Source organism: Clytia hemisphaerica, unplaced genomic scaffold, assembly GCF_902728285.1.
Source record: "Clytia hemisphaerica strain Z4C2 unplaced genomic scaffold, Clytia hemisphaerica genome assembly, whole genome shotgun sequence".
NCBI lineage: Eukaryota > Metazoa > Cnidaria > Hydrozoa > Leptothecata > Clytiidae > Clytia > Clytia hemisphaerica.
In genome coordinates, this window is record NW_027104090.1 from 111604 (window position 1) to 133941 (window position 22338).

Consider the following 22338-nt stretch of genomic DNA (forward strand, 5'->3'; position numbering starts at 1 on the left):
CTCAATGAATGGTCTTAAACTGCGAAGCTTATGTTACATGAGACTAAAATATTGCACACCGTCATAACTAGAATAGTAGAAATTGGAATAGGATAAGAACAATTCAAGCCTCAATTCCTAAAATCCCTAGGGGTTAAAACCATAAGAACAAATACAGACTGAACACAAGATAAGAATCATGTTCTTAAAAGTTTATTACTTTGTTTTTTGCTTTTTTTTTGTCAACATAATGAATAGAAACGACATGCAACCGGATTAATTAAATACATTTGTCAACTTTGACGGAACTTCTTTCTCTCTCCTTTACTATTTCAGTATATTATCACTGATCTCTTAAACTGATGACTGGAACGGCAATTTCTATCTCCTTGTTATTCATTTTGATTCATTCATACCTCTCACAATTTCCTTATCTCTGGAAATTTTGTATTTGAAACTGCGCGTTATTAGACGTTTTTTATAAGAATAAACTATATAAGAACAAAAGGTACCGATAGCCAAATCTTAAGAAAAAGTTAATTTCTTATAAAAATTGACAGAAACACTCACAAAATGGTGAAGATAAGAACATGTTAAGAACATTTTAAGGCTTAAATCTCAAAAAGTTAAGAAATTCCGAAGGTTTCAAAAATTTTAAAAGCTGTTTTAAAAATGCGTGGAAACGAGTTATCTTAGAGATGAACGCATAATAAACCATTTATTTGGACGCAAAAAAAATATTGGATTCGGCTTTACCAATAATTGTTTAATATTCTGTCCATTCCAGTCTATTATTTAAGAGGTCAGTGTATTTATGAATGATGGTTACTGTGTTTAATTAATTCAACATCCTCCCCTCTTCTTCTCATAGCTTAATCGTTTTAATCACCGTAGTGACTGAGGCCTATACTACTTATGTTGTTTTTACATAAGAAACATAAAATTACACTCCAAGTTATCTAAGCCGAATACAGGAAAATCTAAACATACCTTAAACCACTTTTATCGTTACAATTTTCTAATAAAAGCATTTTTACTTCTTTTATTATGTAATCAGAAATTAGTGACAGAATTACCCTACGAGGCCAAACTGAAAACATCTACAAAATATCATTCCAAAAGTATCATTAGGTTTTAGACTTTTTTTACTTTAACTTTTCTCAGTCAGTTTTTTTTCACTGTATGATATTTTTTAACCATATAGAAGCAATTCAAACAGGATACACACAAATTTTAGGGCATTTAACATTTTTGTATTGAAAAATTTTCCTAAGAGCCTTATGTTATGGTTGTCAATGTGGCTTATACTTGTCTAGGGCTTATGTTATGGTTGTGGCTTATACTTTATTTTGTGCCTTAAAAACTTTGTGTTCTTTCAAACATTGTGGGTGTGAGTCTTTCTAAAGTGTAAATGAAGCAATTATTACTGGTCAGAAATGACATAAAATCTAAAGATAAGCTAATCAGAGAGTATAACACTCGATATTCATTCCCTTCTACTTAAATATTAGATTAATCAAGTTCAGCTTATCGTTAGGGCTGCTTAGCTGAACAGGGCTCAACGTCTTCGTAAGTTTTCATCCTATTGTTTAATAAAGCTTACTTAGATCTTCTCATCTAACAGTAATCGTGATTAAGTAATTACTGATAATTTGAATTAAGCCTATTCTGTCCTTGCTTGAGTTTTCGAATCTAATCACTCTTTACTAGTGAGATTCATGTTTATTTTTGTTTAAACCCATTTACGTAGGATAACTTCATTTTATTTTTTAGGCTAGACGACCTGTTTTTAAGAACAATATACAGCCTGAATTATTTTGGACCAAACTAAGTATAAGTAAGTAGACCTAAAGTATTTAATTTTCAACCACTGTTTTATTTTGAATAATCACCTTCTTTCTACTTTATTTTCCTTGACTTAACTCCTACGCTGATAACTGAGGTTCATGGGCTTTTTTAATAGTTGAGTCAATATTTTTACCTGGGTAGCCCAGTTATTTCATTGTTTCGAAGGGAGCTTGATTACTAGATGAACGGGACGAGGAGAGGATTAAAAACTGGAAACCCTATGTACATTGAGGAAAAAATTAGTGATTGACTTCAGAAATTGATCTTTAAAAAGAAGATCTTGATACCCTATGTGACTAATTGAGGTGAGGTAGTTTGAAGTAGGAAAATCTTTAGTTTCTTAGGTGTAGTCAGTTTTCCTGTTTTCGTAGCTTTAGTTCTGTACATAGCTTCCCTTCAGTTTTTTTCCCTTGAGTATACTAAACAGATGTTTAAATATCCCCTCATCAACCTAATACAGAAGCACTCCAATGTATCTCTCATAAAGAGGAACCTAGAAAAGCTGACTGGTGTACACCATTAAATATTATGAACTGTGTCCTACTATCTGAAACACTCACTGGAAGACTGATTTATAAGTTTTGGAGATTTTCTTTAATGAAGATTTTTTTAAGCTGATGGTTTGGTAGCTGAGGGAAACAGAAATAAGTTGTGTTCAACTCTGCTGGCACACAACGTTATTTTAACGTTCATACAACGTTATATGGACGTTATGGACGTTGATTTGACGTTGTTTTGACGTTGTGTGCCGGCTGGGAAGTTAAAGAAAAGACTCGGTCGAGTAATAAAGGCAGCTTATCTTATTTAAGAAAATATGTGACAGTAAGAAGTTTCTTATAAAAAGAACTAACCAAGATAGCAAGAATAGAGAGAATACACTGTAAATGATCTACCCGCAAAGAAAACGAATCATCTCTGTGGTGGAGTGTTTTCTCATAGCATAACGTTGTCAACTGTTATTAGTAAAAACAATTTGCCATTACGTAAAATGATACGATGATGTCTTTTCTTCTCTATGATCTGACGCGGCTGATCGTCCGTCCGACTTTTCTCATATATATTTCTTTATGAATGAGATTGAGTATAAAGCTTACGTCGTCAATAGGAGAGATTGAATTGTAAATCTAGTTACAGCTTTAAAAAATCGAAAATGATAAGTAGTATTGCAGTAGTAGTAACTGAAATTATGTTTGTTGATTATCTATAGTATAGTATTTTTGGTTCAGATCAATTGGTGGTAGAAAAAAAAGAGGAAAACTGACTAAATTTCATCGCGTCAACGATACTAAACTAATCTTGTAATAATACTATTGATGATGATTTTGTGATCTAAAATTGGTGTTTGTTCGTTTATACATATGATTTACTTATAATAATTTGTAAGCAAAGAAATTTTAACATGGAAATCTTATTGAGAGGTTGAATCGTAAATTTTTTCGTTTTCGTTTACCTCTTGTTGTATCATAGTATCATAGTTATAAGAGAATTCTCTTATAACTATGGTTGTATCCCAGCTGGCACACAACGTTGTTTAAACGTTGAAACAACGTTGTGTGTCAGCTGGGATACGATAATAATGGAATTTGACTTTCTTGATACAGTACCTTCACGATGAGACGGTAGATTTTATACTGGTTTTTTGATTGAAACTGACCCGAGAGAACTTTATCTGGGTAATTCACTCGCACACCCGTTGTTTGGTGTTTTGTATTTAGAAGTTCAAATTTTGACGAGGATGGGAAACAAGAATTTAATCTGCATCGCTGCAGATATCAGATTTATCCCATGCAGATAATGAGATTTATCTTCATGCATCAAGCTTATTTTTCTTAAATCCTCACAATTTTTGATCACGTAGTATAGTATTATCTGAGATTTTCCTTTGTTGAGAGATACGGACTTAAAAACATTTTAAAATTAAAGTATATTGAAAATAAGTAAAAAAATGATCTTGGGAGATTTGGTCTATGAAAGTTGATAGATAACTATAGAAAGAGATAGTTGACCAGACCCTACCCAGGACAAAATACACTACCCTAGGATAGGGAAACTAAAGCGTTTACCAACGTCTGCCAACTCACAGAGCTGACATCGATATTCTGAGAATCGCATGCATTTTTATATCGAAGGTTATTTTTATCGACAATTATTCAGAAGCTTGTATAACGAAACTTTCAGTTTTTGATAATTTCTCCGAACTTGAAATCGAAAGCGATAGAACGAATCATTACACTTCGTACAAGAGAAGATGGGTCTAAACAAGTCTTTTTTCTAACTCTACAAAAGTTAGTCAATGTTTATTGTGTTGAGCTAGAACTTGATGTACCTTGTTTCGCTTAAACGTCTCATAAAAAGAGATGGTTTTAGAAGGACCCTCGTGAAAGCCTTTCAAATTATGTTCCCTGATAAATGGATAGCAAGCGTTTCTCTTGTTATCTTAAAAGGAAGTTTAAAGGAAGTCGTGGTGATTTTAATAATGGAAAATTGTATCATTATAGAAAATATGAAAATATCAAAAAGTATATTCGACAGTTAATCATACGTAATGAGAACCAATTTCAGAGCATTTCTACTATCCTCAGATGGATTCTTTCGATGACATGAAATTGCATTTATATTTACCACATAGTCATGGTTATATAAATTATACATAATTTAGACTGATTTTTTATGTTCTTTATTTTAGTAAACAAAAACTAACAAAAAAATCTAACCGACCTTGGTTGGGCACCATTCTGGTTATGAGAGAGGTTGTATTGGCATTATGGTTTTTGGCCTTACTACCTCTGGTTAAAGGAGAGGCTATGATCTTGCCCTCTTTTAGTTGGGATCCAAGAAACCCGATGTAAGTATTTACCTTTGGTTATCTTTTTGACTGGATTGGACATTCCTTATGAAAGAGTTAAACATTTTTTGGTATTAACGGTTAACTTACACCAAAGACAGTTTACACATATAGCAAGCTTATAAAAAGTCATATAAAACGGCTTATAAAAGTCCCTTGCTTTATCTCATTTGATTCTTCAACTTCGAACATTCTTGAAAGCACGAAATGGAATTTCTCTAGCAACTATCATACCACAATAAACGAAATTGACTAAGAATAAGTAACATTTTTATCTCAGTGAAGTCAAGGCAAAGTGACTGTTGGAAAGATAATAAGGGCGGAAAAAAAATACTAGACTGGCGAATACAACTGATCAATCACAGTTTTGCTAACATAGTTGACTTTCGTATCCTACTTATAAGTGGTTTTGGATGACTCTAAAAGTTTCCTATTTTCCTCATCATTTACAACTTTTGATTAGCACTCTAATGAGAAGAATTGTCATAGAAAAGCGATAGATCCCTTTTTATGTCATCAAAACTGATTGTATTTTTATAAGGAAAAAGTTAGCGCCCTCTAGCAACTGTAGAAGAATTGCCATAGAAAAGCGATAGATCCCTTTTTATGTCATCAAAACTGATTGTATTTTTATAAGGAAAAAGTTAGCGCCCTCTAGCAACTGTAGAAGAATTGCCATAGAAAAGCGATAGATCCCTTTTTATGTCATCAAAACTGATTGTATTTTTATAAGGAAAAAGTTAGCGCCCTCTAGCAACTGTAGAAGAATTGCCATAGAAAAGCGATAGATCCCTTTTTATGTCATCAAAACTGATTGTATTTTTATAAGGAAAAAGTTAGCGCCCTCTAGCAACTGTAGAAGAATTGCCATAGAAAAGCGATAGATCCCTTTTTATGTCATCAAAACTGATTGTATTTTTATAAGGAAAAAGTTAGCGCCCTCTAGCAACTGTAGAAGAATTGCCATAGAAAAGCAATAGATCTTTTTTATGGCATCAAAACTGATTGTATTTTTGTAAGGAAAAAGTTACCGCCCTCTAGCAACTGTAGTGGAATTTTTGCAGTGAAAAAAAATTACTACTGTTCCTATGTTTCTTTTTTATGTTTTCGACATTTATCTCGGAAAGTGATCCCTTTTTTATTTTGTCTTATGATTTATCAGAATTTCCAGTTTATGATTTACTAGGTCTATCTACTACTTATCAAAGATATTTTTGCGGTAATTCGAAGTGTTGCTCACTATCGTTGTTTTTAGCATTTTAAAGTGTGATATCGTAGCATAATTTTTGATGTTGGTTTTGATACTTCTCATTTCCCATGAATAATAATTAATGATGTTTTTTCTTAATGATAATCGCTAAAAAGAGTTAACACCTTGGAAATACCGTCGTTCCGTCTTTTCCGAACACTGATTCTCTTCCGCTGATTTGTATAAATATTTGCAGGGCGATTTCAAATTTTTGATAAATTTTTTCTATTTCCTTAAACTCGACCGTCTGATTTCCTCCTTTGCTGGTTGTATGTCCCATAATATAAAATTTGAAATTTCTCGGTTAAAGTCACTGAATAGAGAAACATACTACTACTGTTTGACACAGAACTATCAGTAACCTAAGATTAGATTTTAGGTTTACAGTAGCGTAGACAGGAGGGCGCAAAATTTGGGTAGGAGAGCAGATTTTTATGACACGGTAATTATTTTTTTATATTATGAATAGATAACTACTGTGTCATAAAAATCTGCTCTCCTACCCAAATTTTCCGCCCTCCTGTCTACCTTACTGGTTTATATCCATTCTCTAGCATGTTTTCCAGGTGAATTATATTGAAAACCTATCATTTCCTCCACAGAAAGCCTATTAGCGGAATCATGTATTTGCTACACATTTACAATGCGTAGAATCGTGTTTTTGCCACCGTGCGGTCCACTTTATTAACTGAATTTCCTTTTATATTTCCACAGGTTCAAAGGCAATGTATGCGGTGGTAATGATGGTTACGCACATATCAACGTCCAAGAACATTCAGTCATTCACTTCCTCTGTCCTTCCTCCTCCATCATTATTTCAATCCAAAACAAATTTTCCAACCAGTTAAATATGTACGAAAATATGTTCTTAGTTTCCAAGAAAGAATTCGATGAATGCCGAGTTGAATCACCAACAGAGAAGAGCGTATTGGATTGCGATTCTCCGAAACAAAGCAATTCTTTGCTTTACAGACGTTTCTATTTCTCCAGTTTCACGAGTAGCTCCATTCAGTTCTTCCCGAATCAAACTTATTATTTTATCGGTAAGATTTTACCTTAGATGTATAGACTTTTTCATAAATTACGTCGCGAGCAACACTTACATCGTTTTCAAAATATTGCTATGGTAATTGATACCCAGATGAGTTTGTAAGAGGTTTACTCTATTCATAAAAGAAACACTCGAAGACTCGATCAGATTCAAGAGATATATAATCACCTTGGTAATGGTTTCAAAACGAGGCAGTCGTTGCACTCAAAATAGATTATGAAAAGGTTTATTGATCCCTTGATTTCCAAAGAACTAAATTTCCATAGGAAAGCACTGACCTAAACCTGGGGGACTTGATTTTTTTACCTTTACTAGAATTGACGTTTAAGGACCTGATTCTGACTAAACCTAAGCTTCTAAAAGTGTTGTGCATATAATGAAAAAAACAGTTAGGGCTGATTTCAGTCAAATGACTTTTAATGGAATTAGGTTGAACTATTTTCCCGCTATGATTGTTTTCGATAAGGTCTCGGCGATGTCAGTCCTTTAACTGGAATGGGGGTGATTTAACAAAGACCATTATGAGGGTCATCAAAATTTTGTTTACATTTGAACATAACGTTTTATCCATCGCAAATTTTGCTCTTCAGGTCTTAAAAGTAACTGTTCATTCTGTCTATGCGTCATCGGTTTTAAAACTGACCGTCTGGGGGATCTGTAAACTCGAAATTAAAAACAGTTATAATTAAAACAACGGATAGATTGTGTTTGAAACTCAGTTATTGACATGTCAATCGTCTTAACCTTGAAACTTAACTTCTTTACTTTGATCCCTTTAGCCTAGATTATCTCGACCTTGTTTTTCGTTTATATTTTTTTTTTTGAAAATTGAATTATTTGGCTTGAATTATAAAACTGAAACTTGGGGGAATGTAAATTTCTTAATGATAACAAGCCATGTACTTACTCTCTTACAAACTCTCAGGTGCCTATAGGTTGCCCCTTTATCAAAATTGGAAAATTTTCCCACACCCTTCCGTTTATTATAGTCAATTTTTATTGGGTTTTGATTGGTTTTGCGATCCGACCGTTATTTCAAGCCCTGCTAGATATTTTACATATCAACCTATCAATATTATTCCCTTACAGCCACTTCCAATGGTAGTATTGCAAGTCTAAACAACCGTTCGGGCGGTCGTTGTACATCTGATAATATGCGACTTGCAGTCACTGTATGTGCATCTAAAGAAAATTGTATCAACGACGACAAACATTTGTGCCGCACACCGAAAACGACACCAACTCCGGCGACAACGACAACAACAACGACGACAACTCCGACAACAACGACAACGACGACTCAAAGCACGACAACTGAGAATGAAGTGACGCCGAATGCAGCGTCAAAACAAATTTTGAAAGGTATTTTTTTTCATTTTTTTTTTCACGTACGTTTTGTCAAGAGCATGTCTAAGAGAATATTAATTTCGATTGCGGTGGCCAATTATGACTTTTTGCCAATTTTACGTATTAAGAGTTTATCCTTGGTTCAAACAACTTTGTCATCGAGTGAGTCTTTAGAACTTAAGCTTTCAACATTGCCAAAACCATAGTATAAGTAGTAGGCATTATGAATGCGTATGTTTATTTAGTGATGTGTTTTGGTTTGCTGAAGGCCCTCTTTGGAGTTGTTCCGAGGAAGTTACTCAGCACTTCCGAGTAGAACGTTAACTAACCCTTTGAATAATGTAACCGCAAAATGGATATTGTTTATTTTGATTCTTTTGTTTTCACACATTAACAAATCTGAAATCCCCTCCTAAGGGTGAGAGGTGTTGTTGGAGAAACATAGGGAAAAATAAAGTCATTACCAAGTGTCAAAATCAGGGGAAGTTTCTATCATAACCTGGTCTTTAGTAGATCCCTCGAAAAAAAATCGTCTAAATTCTTGCTTATGAAAGGCTCTCTTTTTAAAGTTTGCTATGGATTTTTTTAACTTAAGATGATCAATTTACTGATGAGTTTTAAGTTTTCCTTTACGTATTTAATTCTCATTCCATCCTTCTCCGCCATTATTATTTTCAAACAAATATAGTGTAAAAAAAATATTTTCATACCAAATTTAGAAATTTGACAAAACAGTGTTATTGTAACTGATTTTATGAGAAAGGTCAACTAAACCCACACATGATTTTCGCAAGGACATGCCAAGAGTGTACACTTTATTCATTCATTTCTTTGAGAAATTGAGAAGATTGTTCGATTATTTTTGATTTCATAACATCAAGTGCAGGTTACATAAACACTTTTTTTTACCATGACGTATTTTACACGAAGTCTCAAAAAATTCCGTATTTGCTCTACAGTATGTCCGGAAAATAACGGATCAAAATTTATATAAATAAAAAACTTTATTACTTTTTCCAGGGGGGGGGGTGAAGCAGTTAGTACAAGACATCATGCCTACTAACTGCTTTCTCGGAAGAAGTTAGTAACACCACCACCTTGGTACACTTAGTACAGTTAGTACTAACTGAATTTAGCCTTGAAAAAGGCTTTTGACCTTCATAAATTCAATAAAATCAAAGAAAATAAAATTTAATATTCTTAAAAATGACTCAATTTTCCGATAGCTTTCAATAGGAAAAAACAACATTTTAGAAAATCAAATTTCTATTGCAACCAGCAAATTGTTTTTAAGATTTAAAAAAAAAAATTCGAAAATTTGAAAAAAAAATCTACTTCCCAAAAAATTTTTTGGTAAAATACGGTCTTTTTTTTTAATTTTCTCACAAAATCCTATTTTTTACACACTTAGTACCAAAATTTGGCAAATTTTTAGCAGGGGACCACCCTTTTTTGCAGTTAGTACATCTGAGTACTAAGTGATTTTATCCAATTCATCTGGCACACCACCACGGTACTAACCCGCATGATGTCTTGTACTAACTGCTTCACCCCCCCTGCTTTTTCTGAAATTCAGGTCTTATTATTCGACTTATTTTTCAAAAATTTGGTCGGACTATCGGACTATGATCTCGGGAATATAATCTCTAATAATTAGACGACTAAATTCCATCTTATTTCGATTATTGTGGACTCAAGCGAGGTTACCAGTTTTACTCATATTAGTTGGGGCCAACCCTTAGGATCCGTAGCATCTTTTATGGGACGCAACCGCATATGATATTAGATCGAATGTAGATATGACTTTGAGATTATTGCCGGCTTATGCTAACGTTTATATAATGTTTATATAAAAATATGTACACAATTCCGGTTATTCTCAGTGCCAAAAGCGCTCGATGATAACTTAGAACTGTTTAAATTATGAAGAAAGATTTTTTTGACTGATGTCATCCACACGGGCAGCATCAAACTTTGAGTACCAAAATCTACAAGTTTCATTCCTAATAGTAGTAGTAAGTTTGCGACCACAGTCGAGCACCACCCAAAAGCTCCCTTTTCTCTAGCTGTCTACCCGAAGGTAGGGGAGGGCGCTACTTCTTTCCCTGGATTTTTCATTCTTAATAACCTATAAAAGTATGTATGAAAACGTGTGTCATTTTTTCTCATCTTTTAGACGAGTCGTGTTCAAAAGAAGGTTTCGGAGTAACTGCTGTTGCTTGTTTGATCGGAGGGCTTTTCGCTGGTCTTGTGCTCGGCTTCTCTGTTGTTCTTGTCACACAAAAGTATGCTAAAAGGTATAAAACTTTATTCATTGTTTCCCCTTTTCTATGTCACAAGGAATCATACATAAGAATAGAATCCAAATTATTTGATATATCGCTCGTAAATCAAAGTCGGCAGACTTTTATTATTCATTCTAAACTTCTTTTGCTTCTTAACTTTTTGCTCTCCGAACTCTGTAAATCACAGTCTTAAAAAATCTTCTTTCGAATCTCTCTATCTCTCCGAACAACATAGAAACATTCGAATTAGCACGAGACTAACGGAATTTTTTCTAAAAATAATTTTCGATTTCTATTTCGCAATTGAAAATGAAAATCTTTCCACTCTCAGGTACAAGAAGAAGAAGAAAGTGAAAGCGGCCAAGTTAGCCATCATAAACAAAGATCCTGCTATATTTGAAGATAACAAGGCTTATCGATATTCCATGGAAGGGAAACGGTTGCTAAGCACCAGTTCTAATGGATCAAGTGAACGATATTCTGTTGTCCCACCTGTCCCTGGTAAGCCTAATTCAATTGTAACTTTTCTTTTCTTTTTGTAATGTACTCACCGGCTTTTTGTTTACTCTGACCTTTTGAAAACTATTTCCAGATACTATCGTTGTTTCCCCTTTTCTATGTCACAACATGGATTGTCACAAGGAATCATACATAAGCTAACCTTCTTAATCTTGCGGCTAACCGAAATCTTTGATTAAGGCACTATGGGTCTGGTTCGATTAAAGAAGGCTTATAGTATTTTGTCCAGGATTTAAAATCCAAGTCACTGCTTTTACCGATACATATTTCTCCAAGAAGGTTACACTTACCATCAAAAGAGTTAATGTTTTCTTTTATGAGTTTGTAAGACCTTATTTTGTATGTCCAATGTTGTTTTAATTTTAGACCTAAGACCTTTTCATTATTGTTGTTTTTCTACTTACGGATGAATGAAAGAGTCAAACATTTCCAATATGAACCTTGCTGAAACCTATTGAAAAGGATGCCTTGCTCCAAATGAATTAAACCGAAGAACGATCTATTTTAGTGCATTAATTTGTAAAATTTGATCTTCTTTTTATTTCAGTTCAAAGGGTATCACCACCACCAGGCACTGTTGCTGTTTAAACGAATAATTTATTTGATCAGAACACTTTTTAGTCTTTCACAAACACAGTTCTGTTGATATCAATGATACGTTGTACGTTATACGACATGATTCTGTTCGGTTGGAAGTGTAGTGGGAAAGACGTGGTTAGATTGTCAGACTCATCCCGAAGACGTTGGTGACAATTTCTACCCAGACAAGAAAGTCGTGCGGCACCTTCTTTTGCTATTTTGCCAAACAATGTATTGTCTACCCACATAAAGGAACGAACGATTTTTGAATACGCTCTATTTGGATTTTCTGCAATTATCAAAATTAGACGGGAGTCTAAATCGGGCAGATTTGAGGTTTGATAAAAAAATCTCTTGAATATACTATAAACTCTTGCAGTTTTACGATTGGTAATTATTTAAATACAGACAATAGTTGTTTATTGATTTCCTTGTTAGAAGTTCCCAATTTGTGTATATTGAAACTAGAAAAAGGGAAACTGAACGAAGCTGAACGATTCAAACATTCTAAAGTAGTGGAAGGTATAAAGTCTTGGATAAATTCACTTCGTAATATCTACCAGGCCTCACAAACATATCGACGTCAACTTTATGCCATGGGTGTATTACACAGTGGAGTCTCCATAACTTGAACACGCACGGGGAGAACACAAATTTGCGTTCGAAAGTGAAGGAAACTTCATTGTATATCAATTTTGACGTTAACTTTTATATTCTCATGCCTTGGATAGTTATTCTCGTCTTACGTGAAGTATCTTAACCCTATTAGCCCCAGGGGGGGGGTAGAATCTACCACGCCGGAGTTCTTTTGTGAATATCTCTGAGAAAAAATTTTTAAACGAATTGAAACTTTCTGACTTTTAACAAAATCTTATTAAGAGTACTTGTGCAAAGTTTTAGGCTTATAGGTTGCTCAGATCAGGTTTTATGACTTTATTGTGAAACATGACATAAAACCCAGCTAAAACCGCTTAAAACTCAAAGTTTTAAAGTGCTGATAACTTTTGAACTATTTATTCAATCATTTTCAAATTTTGACACGTGATAGGCATTGACAATATAAATTTGAAAAATTGAAAAAAAAAATTTGAAAATGATGACGTCATCATTTATGACGTCATCAAATTTTGAAAATTTTACTCATCTTCAGCATAGATTTTAAGAAAAAGTCTTCGTGGAAATCTCAAAACCGGCAAATATGTTAAAGAACAACCTTTTATCTTTCTGAATCTTTAAACAGAATCTAAATATCTTTATTGGTTCGATTGTAATAGACAGTTTAGTAAACCATATATTTGGGCTTTTTTCCGACAAGTGGAAATTTTGTGATGACGTCATCGGTTTTTGAATGACGTCATCAATTTTTTTTTTCTTCCTGGAAATTTGTTTCATGATGGAGAACATCTGTACCAAATTTCATGACCATAGCTCTTCTAGATAAAAAATAATCGAGGGTGGTAGATTCTACCCCCCCCCCCTGGGGATACCAAAGTCAAAAAAGCTTGGGGCTAATAGGGTTAAGCTGTTAAGCCAGTAAAACTCATCTGAATTTCCAATTTTTGAAATATTGAGATTCTTGTCTGAGTTACCACTGCACCAAGTTCTATCCTACACATCGAACTGTGTATATCATGGGAGATAAAATATTCAATAACCGAAAACTTATCTCGAAATTTAGAAACGGATGTAAATTTTTGTAAAAAACGAAATTTTGTATTTTCAAAATTTTAGATTTTTAGGAAGTTAAAGTTTAAATTTATTTTTGTTTAAAATTTTTATATTATATTTTTATTATAAGCCTAGCTGAGAAATTGATGAACCGTATGACATGGCTGAAAAGCATGTATGAAAGAAGGAAGCTTATCACAAAAAGTTTTTGTTGTTTTGATTTACAAGAATCTTCTATTTACCTTATCAGCAAAAACGTTAATGTAATAATTTCGCCACTTTTTACCGAAGAATCGTTATTTTTGATGAAGTAAAATTGGATTTTTAGAGGAATAAAGGCTAAAAAGCACCAAAAAGCATTTTTTTCGATCGTACACGTCCAAAGCTCTGCTTAATGAGATATTACCGGTGTTATATTATGATTTCTCTCCATAAAAGAATAACGGCGGCCTCTCTGCTCTGGGTAGGGTACCAGCTAGGGTACCAGCAGCAGACGGCAAGTCTTCAGAGAATATATTATAGTCGGTATAAATTATTTGAGTGCAACGACTCCCTAATTTTCAAACCATTACCAAGGTGAATATATCTCTTGAGTCTTCAGTGTTACCTTTATAATTATAGAAGGTTTTTCGTGTTTTTTTTTTCATGTTTCGCCATTATGCATGGAAGTAAACGTTCGAATTGTGTAAAGGCATGTCGAATACAGTAAATTGGAAATAAATTACGACTATGGCAACATTTAATAACGAGGTAAGCGTTGCTCGTGACATAATTCATGAAAGTTCTACTTTAGCAGCTGATGGTGTGATACTCGCACGGTAGATCATTGACTTCCAAGCCCAAAGGCCTAGACCCGCCGAGACTCCTGGATCGGAAATGAAGCCACTTAAAGAATTTTTGTTCATTCAATAAGTGTATAAAAACGACCACTTGAAAAATATTTTAGGCTGACATATGAATAAGTTCACCCTCAAACTCCACTGGCATATTTTGAAGTCAATCGAATTAGGTTGATATATGCTCATGTTATGCTTAGAGGAATTCTGCAAATCTGAGCCTTCATATGCTTTTAAGCGTTATGCTTATAAAAAAACATGTATAGAAAATTCAGTCCGCAAAAACAAAAAGGAACCTATATGCAATTCGTCGTCATGATGATTGCGGCGCGCTCTGGCGGCTCTGGCGCGCTCTGGCTCTGGATGGGAATTTTGCCGCCCGAATTTTATTCCGATTTTATCCAGCGCGCATTTTTCGGACTCATCGGATTTTTTCAAAGAGAAAGCAAACAAAAGAAGATGGCGGAGATTTTTCTGGATTTTTTCATGTTTTACTTTTGCAGTTCTGAAGGATTCTGAAGGCAGCTGGAAATGGCAATGTATTCTAAATGAAAATAAAGATTGATCTGTTCTTCAGAAATATGTTTTTTTTTTCAGCAGCAGTGTCCGATAGACAGATAGAGACCAAAAAGGGCATTTTTTGTGCTGTTTCTTTTCATAGAGAGAACACTCTACTACCGTCGTGAGATTCGGTGGTAACTTGCATCAGTGGAGGCTAACATGCATAGCCCTAAAATGAATGACCTGGCTGGTCATTAAAATACAAAGTTAAATCAAAACAAAAAGTAGAGCTGTGTGAGCGGAGCTGAATATAGTTTATTTCAATGACCAGCCAGGTCATTCAACGACCCTGGGCATCGCCGTACATTGTACGCTGTTGTACGGTGGGGCTTGATTTAAATGTCCGGTGGGAATTAAAGGTTAACTTTGAAAACACCGTACATTAAATTTCCCACCGTACAATACCGTGAGTGGTCCTAAATCCGACAGCCCTGCCTAATTCCGACCCCTCATCCTCAAATAAAGCCAAAGGTTATGAAAAAAAATTCTATGTTTACAAACACTCCTTCTCCAAGTTGAACGAAAAACTATTGCAAGAATTCTCAAAACAAATTCAAAACATCTAACAAGATATGGCTATAATGTCAAAATGTCAATAATGTAATTAAAAAGTGTGAGTTGTAAAAGTCTGAATGTCATTACCTTTTAATAAAAGTTTTATTGTCATTTATGATGTTTGACATATATACCCAGACGGTGTCAATCGAACGAATCGAATGCCGAATCAATTGAACGCAATCAAACACAATCGAATAATTGCGATTCGATTGTCGAACGCAATCGAATCGCAATCGAATATTACCCAGAATTTGCCGTTCGATTGCTTCGATTACGTTCGATTGTATTCGATTATGTTCGATTGCGTTCGATTGATTCAATTGTATTCTATTTTATTCATTCTAGTACGGTTACTTACGCACTCAGCTGTCCACGCTAAAAAGAGCTTTAAAGGAGTGATCAAATTTAATTTAATCGCAATCAAACTTATCGAAAATAATCATAATCGAAGATCAATCGAAGGTAATTTACAATCAATCGAACCAATTAAAGATAGGTTGACTATCAATCGAACCAATCGAACGTTACTTGAACGCAATCGAACACAATCGAATATTACCCAAGAATCGGCCGTTCGATTGAGATTCGATTGCGTTCGGCAATCGAATCGCAATCATTCGATCGCGTTCGATTGCGTTCGATTGGTTCGATTGCGATTTCCGTTCGAAGTTGTTCGATTGACACCGTCTGGATATACATATTGCAAAAAAAATTATGTTTCATATAAGAAGCAATTATTGTTTTATTATTTGGTTCAACTGGTTTACTGTATCAAATTTCCCAGTTTAGTTGACACTTTGGTATTTTCGTTGCGTCAAAGCAAAAGTTTTTTTATTTTAGTTTGTATCTTTGAAAGACCACGTCGGATTTAGGACCACTCACGGTAGTACGGTGGGAATGCGATCGCGAAAGACAAGTTCCATGGTCGAACTTAATGTATCAAAGAAAGTTTTTCTGACTTAGACGTTTTCCGGTAAGTCCAACCACGGTTGAATATCTAAAAATTTGCATGCTTTCTGAAACTGAAATCAAGTTAAAATGTTGTTTTGGTATCGTGACGAGTGTGATGTCTGACAGTCTGAATTGATACAAATTGATATGGATGAAGAGAACCAGGTATATTTAAAAAATCCAAATTCTTCAGAATTTTTCAAAAGATTTTTGGTGGAAAGCACCACCGTACTATGTCTGGTGGGACCACTGAATTTGGTACGGTGGTGAAATACGTTAACTCTAAATCCACCGTACACCCCACCGTACACCCACCGGACATCACCGTACACCCACCGGACATCACCGTACACCCACCGGACATCACCGTACAATGTACGGTGGTGTCCAGGGTCGTGTCATTCATTTGAGGGCTAGACGGCAAGCTAAAATATGTTCCATTCGCGTCATGAAACATCTTCAAATCCGGTCGGTCGGTCGGTCGGTCGGTAGTAAATTTTGTCGGGTTTTTAAAATCTAGTAAATCCCAACAAAATCTCTTGCCGCCATCTTAGATTTGCCAAATTAAATGTGCGCGCGCATTTTGCCGAATGTGTGAACCTTAAAAGCGGACCTTATTTTCGGCTCGCGGGGGTATTGGCCCTACCGCGTCGCCGAATTTCGACTTGAAAATTTCAATAAGGGTACATGAAAAAACTCAAACACGACTCAATGTGGGTTATAAGTAAACAAAAACTCGATTCAAAGAAGTGCTTAGCTATCAAAAACTTTTTCTGATTTGAAGGTGAGTCGGTCAAGGGACGCGAACGGAATATATTTTAGCTTGCCGCCCTATGCATGTTAGCCTCCACTGATGCAAGTTACCCACTCTCACGGTAAGTGGTCTAAACTTAAGTCGAGTGGATAAACTCTCATCCTTGTTGCTGCAAATACATCCTGTCAGTCAGGCACATCCTGGCAAATGAACGGGGTATTTTCACTTGCGACCATTGGCAAATAAACGGGATCGAAAACGAAAGTGACGTAATAGCGCCGAATACCCAGTTTAATTGAACCGGGTTGGAAATATTTTGCTTCATTTCAAAGAACTGCATCGATGAAATTTTTTTTCCATGGGTCAATTTTTTCTTCGAAGATTGAAGAAACTGTTAACGAAAAATAAAGTTCCAGTTTTCTTCCTTTTTTCCCTTTTTCAGCTTGAAGTTCATTTTTATTCATTTTCACGCTTTTAGCCTGAGACGTCCTATCTCATTTACACTGGGTGACGAATACCCCATGCAAATGCTCACCCCGTTCATTTGCCAGGATGTGCCTGACTGCCTGTGTAGATGACTGATTCCGATGTTGTTTTTTCTAAAAGGCTTGATTTCCTACTTAGTATGACTATAACTGTCTAACAACAGCACTCAGAGCCAGTTTGCCAAGGACCCTGCCGACGCACCCGACTGTCCAGTCCAGACGCCGGACATTTATGAAACAAAAAATTAAGAAACACTAGAGGACGTGTTTTGATTGTCCGATGGGAAAAAATATCCTTCTTCGACACCGGACATTCGACTTTCTTAAGTCTGGTGTAGAAATTGTCTGGTTGGTTGATATCTATGCAAGTTTCCCTCCACTGCACATGCAAGTTACCTGACTTCACGGTAGGACAGCAAGCGAGTGAAATGCACATTGTAGAGGGTACTTTTCAAGTTATTCCAGACATTTCGCTATCATCCACGAGGTCTATTTGAAGATCTGAGATGCTTGGAATCATTGTAAAGAAAGTCATTCTAAATACCAAAATGGAATGGGCCTTTGTTCTGAAAATCCAAGAAAACTAATCTTTGAATATGTTTAGGGAGTCAATTTACAGTGGTTTAGCAGTGCGTCACAAACAGCCATATTTTTCACGAGCATAAACTTTCGCAATTATCAAGATGTAAAATTGAGAATTTTCACATGAAAAAATGGCTTAGAGGGACAAATACTTCTTGGATTGGCTTGAAACATTTGTCCTAAGGCTTAGGTTTTTTCTCATCTTCAATTTCTGAAAAAAGCGGGAATTTGATGCAAGAGTTAGATTGTCAACAAAGTGCCATAAAAAATCATTGAATAAAAGAAGAACTTTAAATCTTAAAAAAAAATTTTCATTTTGAAGAATTGGTGCAAAAAAGTGAAACATGGAAAAGTCTTATTTTTTATTGGTTCAATCGAAAAAGGGGATTTTGAAAATGTTTTGTTTTTTGCACAAACCCCTGAAACTATGGGCAAGCACCTCGTTGCTAAGATGTTGGCTTGAAATCGAAAGTGAAACAACTGAAAACGAAAGTAAAATTGGTCCACACTCCAAATCCCGTATACCGTCAATAACTTGGGACGATTGGTCGAAACATGGGACTGTTGACAATCTGGCCTGTATTTTCACTTACTGTTAAATCTCTTTGACAACAAATTTGTTTTGATGACTCCACCAAGTTTATCAGATCAAACTTTTGCCATAACATAACTTGGTCTAATGTCGACACCCCTCCTCTAATTCCGACACCCTTTTTATCAGCTGAAATTTATAGAAAGGTTGAAACTGTTCATTTATTCAGAGCTTATGTTGTAACTATCTTTTATTATCGTTTAGATACAAAACAACATTCTTAAAAATATTACAAACTAATTAAGAATCAACATAACTTGTTCAATAACAAGTGTGTAACTTGCCGCACGAGTGACGTCGAATGCTCCATCGTTTTGCCACTAATTTGGTCTTCTTCGTTCCATCACTACGGTTTTTTTCATATTTCGATTTAAAAGCCTACTTGGTGTGAAAGAGAAATCTTAAGTATTTTTTAGTATATATTAACTATTATTTTCATTAACTCAAATCAAGTGACTTTGGAGGTTCAGTGAAATGGTGGCCGAATTGCCGTCCCATGTTTTGTCAGATAGTCCCAAGTTAGAGCAGTTGACGGTATACTTTAGGCGTAGAAACTTTCGCGAGCAGAAACTTTCGCGATTTTCGCAAATTTTGGCCCTTTTCGCGAAAGTAAATGTCTTTAAAAATTCTAGGAAGGGCCATTCGCGAAAGTTTATGCTCGCAAAATATTCTTGACAAAATAGAATATCTGTAAAATTTCAAACTTTGAATAAAATGTAACTTTTATGACACTTTTCAGCCTGCTAAAAGACTAATAAGACCAGGTGTTTAATTTTGCATAGATTAATTCAGATTGTGGGGAAATTCCCTGTTTTCCATCAGTTTTTTACCACAAATAGGCCAATAAATTTTGATCTAGAGAAGTTGGGACTTTGGTGTAATACACTTTTTTGCTCAGTTTGAAGAGCTCTATCATGTGATATAGGTCTTTTTTTAATTTGAAGACCCTCCAAAAATCATAAATTTCCAGGCCTTGCAATTTTACCTGGAAACGCAAAAAATCGCCAATTACTCGTTACTTGCACGATAATATCGTGGAAACTTTTTGGTTTTGTAATCTACACATACTAATTTGCGAGTTTCCGTTGTTTTTTTTGGAATCTAAAAGATGTATCACGAAATGAAACGTTTTTCAACCTCAGCCGCGCGACTATTTGTTATTTCACTTTTAAACAGCAGTGAACCAATCATCAACCAACAAAATTTTGTCATTCAATTCCGAGAGACAGCGCTTCAATTTGTTAGGTTTTGATTTTTACGCTAAATAAAGTAAAAATAATTCCGCAAATGTAATTGGGTCATTGAAATAGCCTATCAGGCAGGCGAGGCGCAGATCTAGGGGGTGTCTTCTCCCCCGCAGATATCTTTTTCTTGGGAAGTTGTTTTTTAAAGTTGGCACGGTTCAAATTTGTTCAAAATTTAGGTACTTTGTCAAGGTTTTTGAAAATGTTAATTTTATTAAAAAGTGCCGGTTCATTTTTTCATAATTACCTTTAGAAGTTTTGCAGTCCATTCTCTTGCTTGTGAGTGAAGTAAACGATAAAGCACTTAATGGCAGCATTATTCTTCGATAGAAATTTCAATGGGACTCTAGTGTGACTAACTGTTAGATGTTTCCAGTTGGAAATCAGTTACTATCTGGCATGTAAGACTAGACAGTGTCAATCGTACGAATCAAACACCAAATCAATAACAATAGTCATTTTGGATAAACAAGACAACTTTTAGGGGCCAAGCAATCTGTTGCTAACATGTTGGCTTGAAATCGAAAGTTTGAAACCACTGAAAACGAAAGTAAAAATCGGACTCCGAATCCTGTAGTCTTGATATAGAAGTTTTAGTCTATATAATACTGATTGGCGATCAAATATGTTTGATTAGTTTGATTACTATTCCTTTAGAGGTTTAGCTTGGTCGGCTGCCAATATAACATTTCCCTCTCAAATATCTTAAAGCTAAAAGTAAATTATTTGCAAAAAGGACCAGCACGATAATTAGAGGTAATTCTTAATAAAAAAGATATCCATATGAATTAACTTCTACAAAGTTTTTATCGCCGAGAAAATCATCACGCTCTTAACACATAACAACATCAATAGACCTTTTTTGCTTGGCGCAATATCATGTTGGATAATTAAAAAACTGTGTAAATCGTGATGACTCTATGTTTCAATGGATGCGAGGACAACAATGACATTGGAAATTGGGGATATATTCCAAAAATATAAAAATCCACCCAGTTTACAAAAGCGATTTTTGTGAATCTTTTGTCGATGGCTGCTTCTGTGTTTGTCTGCTTGAATTTTTTACCTGTCAGGATAAAGAAGAGTTTGTTTGTGATGCTAAAATTTCAAGATAAGCCATTTGTATTTCGATTTTATAGAGCTAGTAAGAGACATTATATAAAACCTGTTGTGGGTTGTGTGATTTTTTAGCAAAAGTTTCTGGGCCTGACTATATGGATGCTATGGCTATAACTTAGGAATTTTCAAATTTAAAATTATAATTTTCATTAAAGGGTTTTTAAGGATGTGTTATTCATGAAACTGCTTTGAATAAATTAATTTTTATGTTTTTTATTTTTAATGATGTAGCAAAATGATATGTAGAAATTTCACCCTTAACAATTTATGTATCAAAACATTTCAATGGTCAGATGGATCAAGAGGTTTCTCTTTCAGATGAAATAATTCTTAATGACCAATCAGAAAATGAGGAAAACACAATTTTAATTATTATTGATAAGTCCTTAGAACAGTTAGATTCTCGACATCAGGAATCAGCCAACCCTACAGACGAATCTGAAAATAAACTGATTGATAAAAGTTCTGAGAGACGATGTGACAAAAGTAATCAACAAAAAGCTTCCAGTTTGAAAAATAAAAAGGACAAACACTTTAAGTGTACCGAATGTGGTACATTATTTACACGAAGAAATGATATGAAAAAACACATGAACAATCTACATCTAGGTATTAAACCCCATAAGTGTGAAACATGTCCAAAGTCATTTGCACATAAAGGGGATTTGAACAGGCATACAAATGAAGTACATGGGAAGATAAGAAGTATTGAATGTGAGTTATGTGGGAAAAAATTTGCAAGGAAAAATCAATTGACAAAACACCAGAAAGAACATGATAACGAATCAGAAAGATTTGGTCTTCGAAACCTTCGATCACGGGTGGCTCAACAATCAATCAACACAGGGTAGCCTTACCACAATGAGTCTGGTTATATGAAAAAACTCTATACATGGGATGTGCCAATCGGAGCCCATAATAATGCCCATGCGCAATTTGTGGTCTTTTAACCATTTTGTAGTTAATCTTTGTAATAAATATACAAAGAGGAATGAAAAAGATGGAGTTGTTTTATACTTGTATGACCAGGGGTCAGAATGGTTAACTCTTCAAGCATCATGGTGGGGGGAGGGGGCAAAGAGGCTGCCACCAAGACGATTTCTTTTTATAACTTTTGAAATATATATTTATCCAATTGATATTGTGCTATTAAAAATTTATAATCGTGTTCTGTTCATATTTTAATGTAATATCAATACTTAATGTATAAAAGTTGAAAGTTTAATAGTTAATTAAGAATTAAGGGTATTATTAATGGGTTAAAATATTGATCTTTGCTCTCTTTT

The 22338-nt window shown here is 34.7% G+C and overlaps 2 protein-coding genes across 2 annotated transcripts; both read left to right on the forward strand.

Moving 5' to 3' along the window:
- Positions 1–1752: 1752 nt before the first annotated feature.
- LOC136812734 (ephrin-B1-like) lies at positions 1753–12190 on the forward strand. The gene is made up of 7 exons (XM_067069257.1): positions 1753–1816; positions 4514–4672; positions 6636–6964; positions 8062–8334; positions 10496–10616; positions 10936–11105; positions 11671–12190. The coding sequence occupies exons 2-7, from the start codon at positions 4569–4571 to the stop codon at positions 11709–11711; spliced, it is 1038 nt and encodes a 345-aa protein (XP_066925358.1). The 5' UTR covers positions 1753–1816; positions 4514–4568; the 3' UTR covers positions 11712–12190.
- An 8348-nt stretch (positions 12191–20538) lies between these two features.
- LOC136812736 (zinc finger imprinted 3-like) lies at positions 20539–22264 on the forward strand. The gene has a single exon (XM_067069260.1). The coding sequence runs from the start codon at positions 21346–21348 to the stop codon at positions 21901–21903; it is 558 nt and encodes a 185-aa protein (XP_066925361.1). The 5' UTR covers positions 20539–21345; the 3' UTR covers positions 21904–22264.
- The last annotated feature ends 74 nt before the right edge of the window (positions 22265–22338 follow it).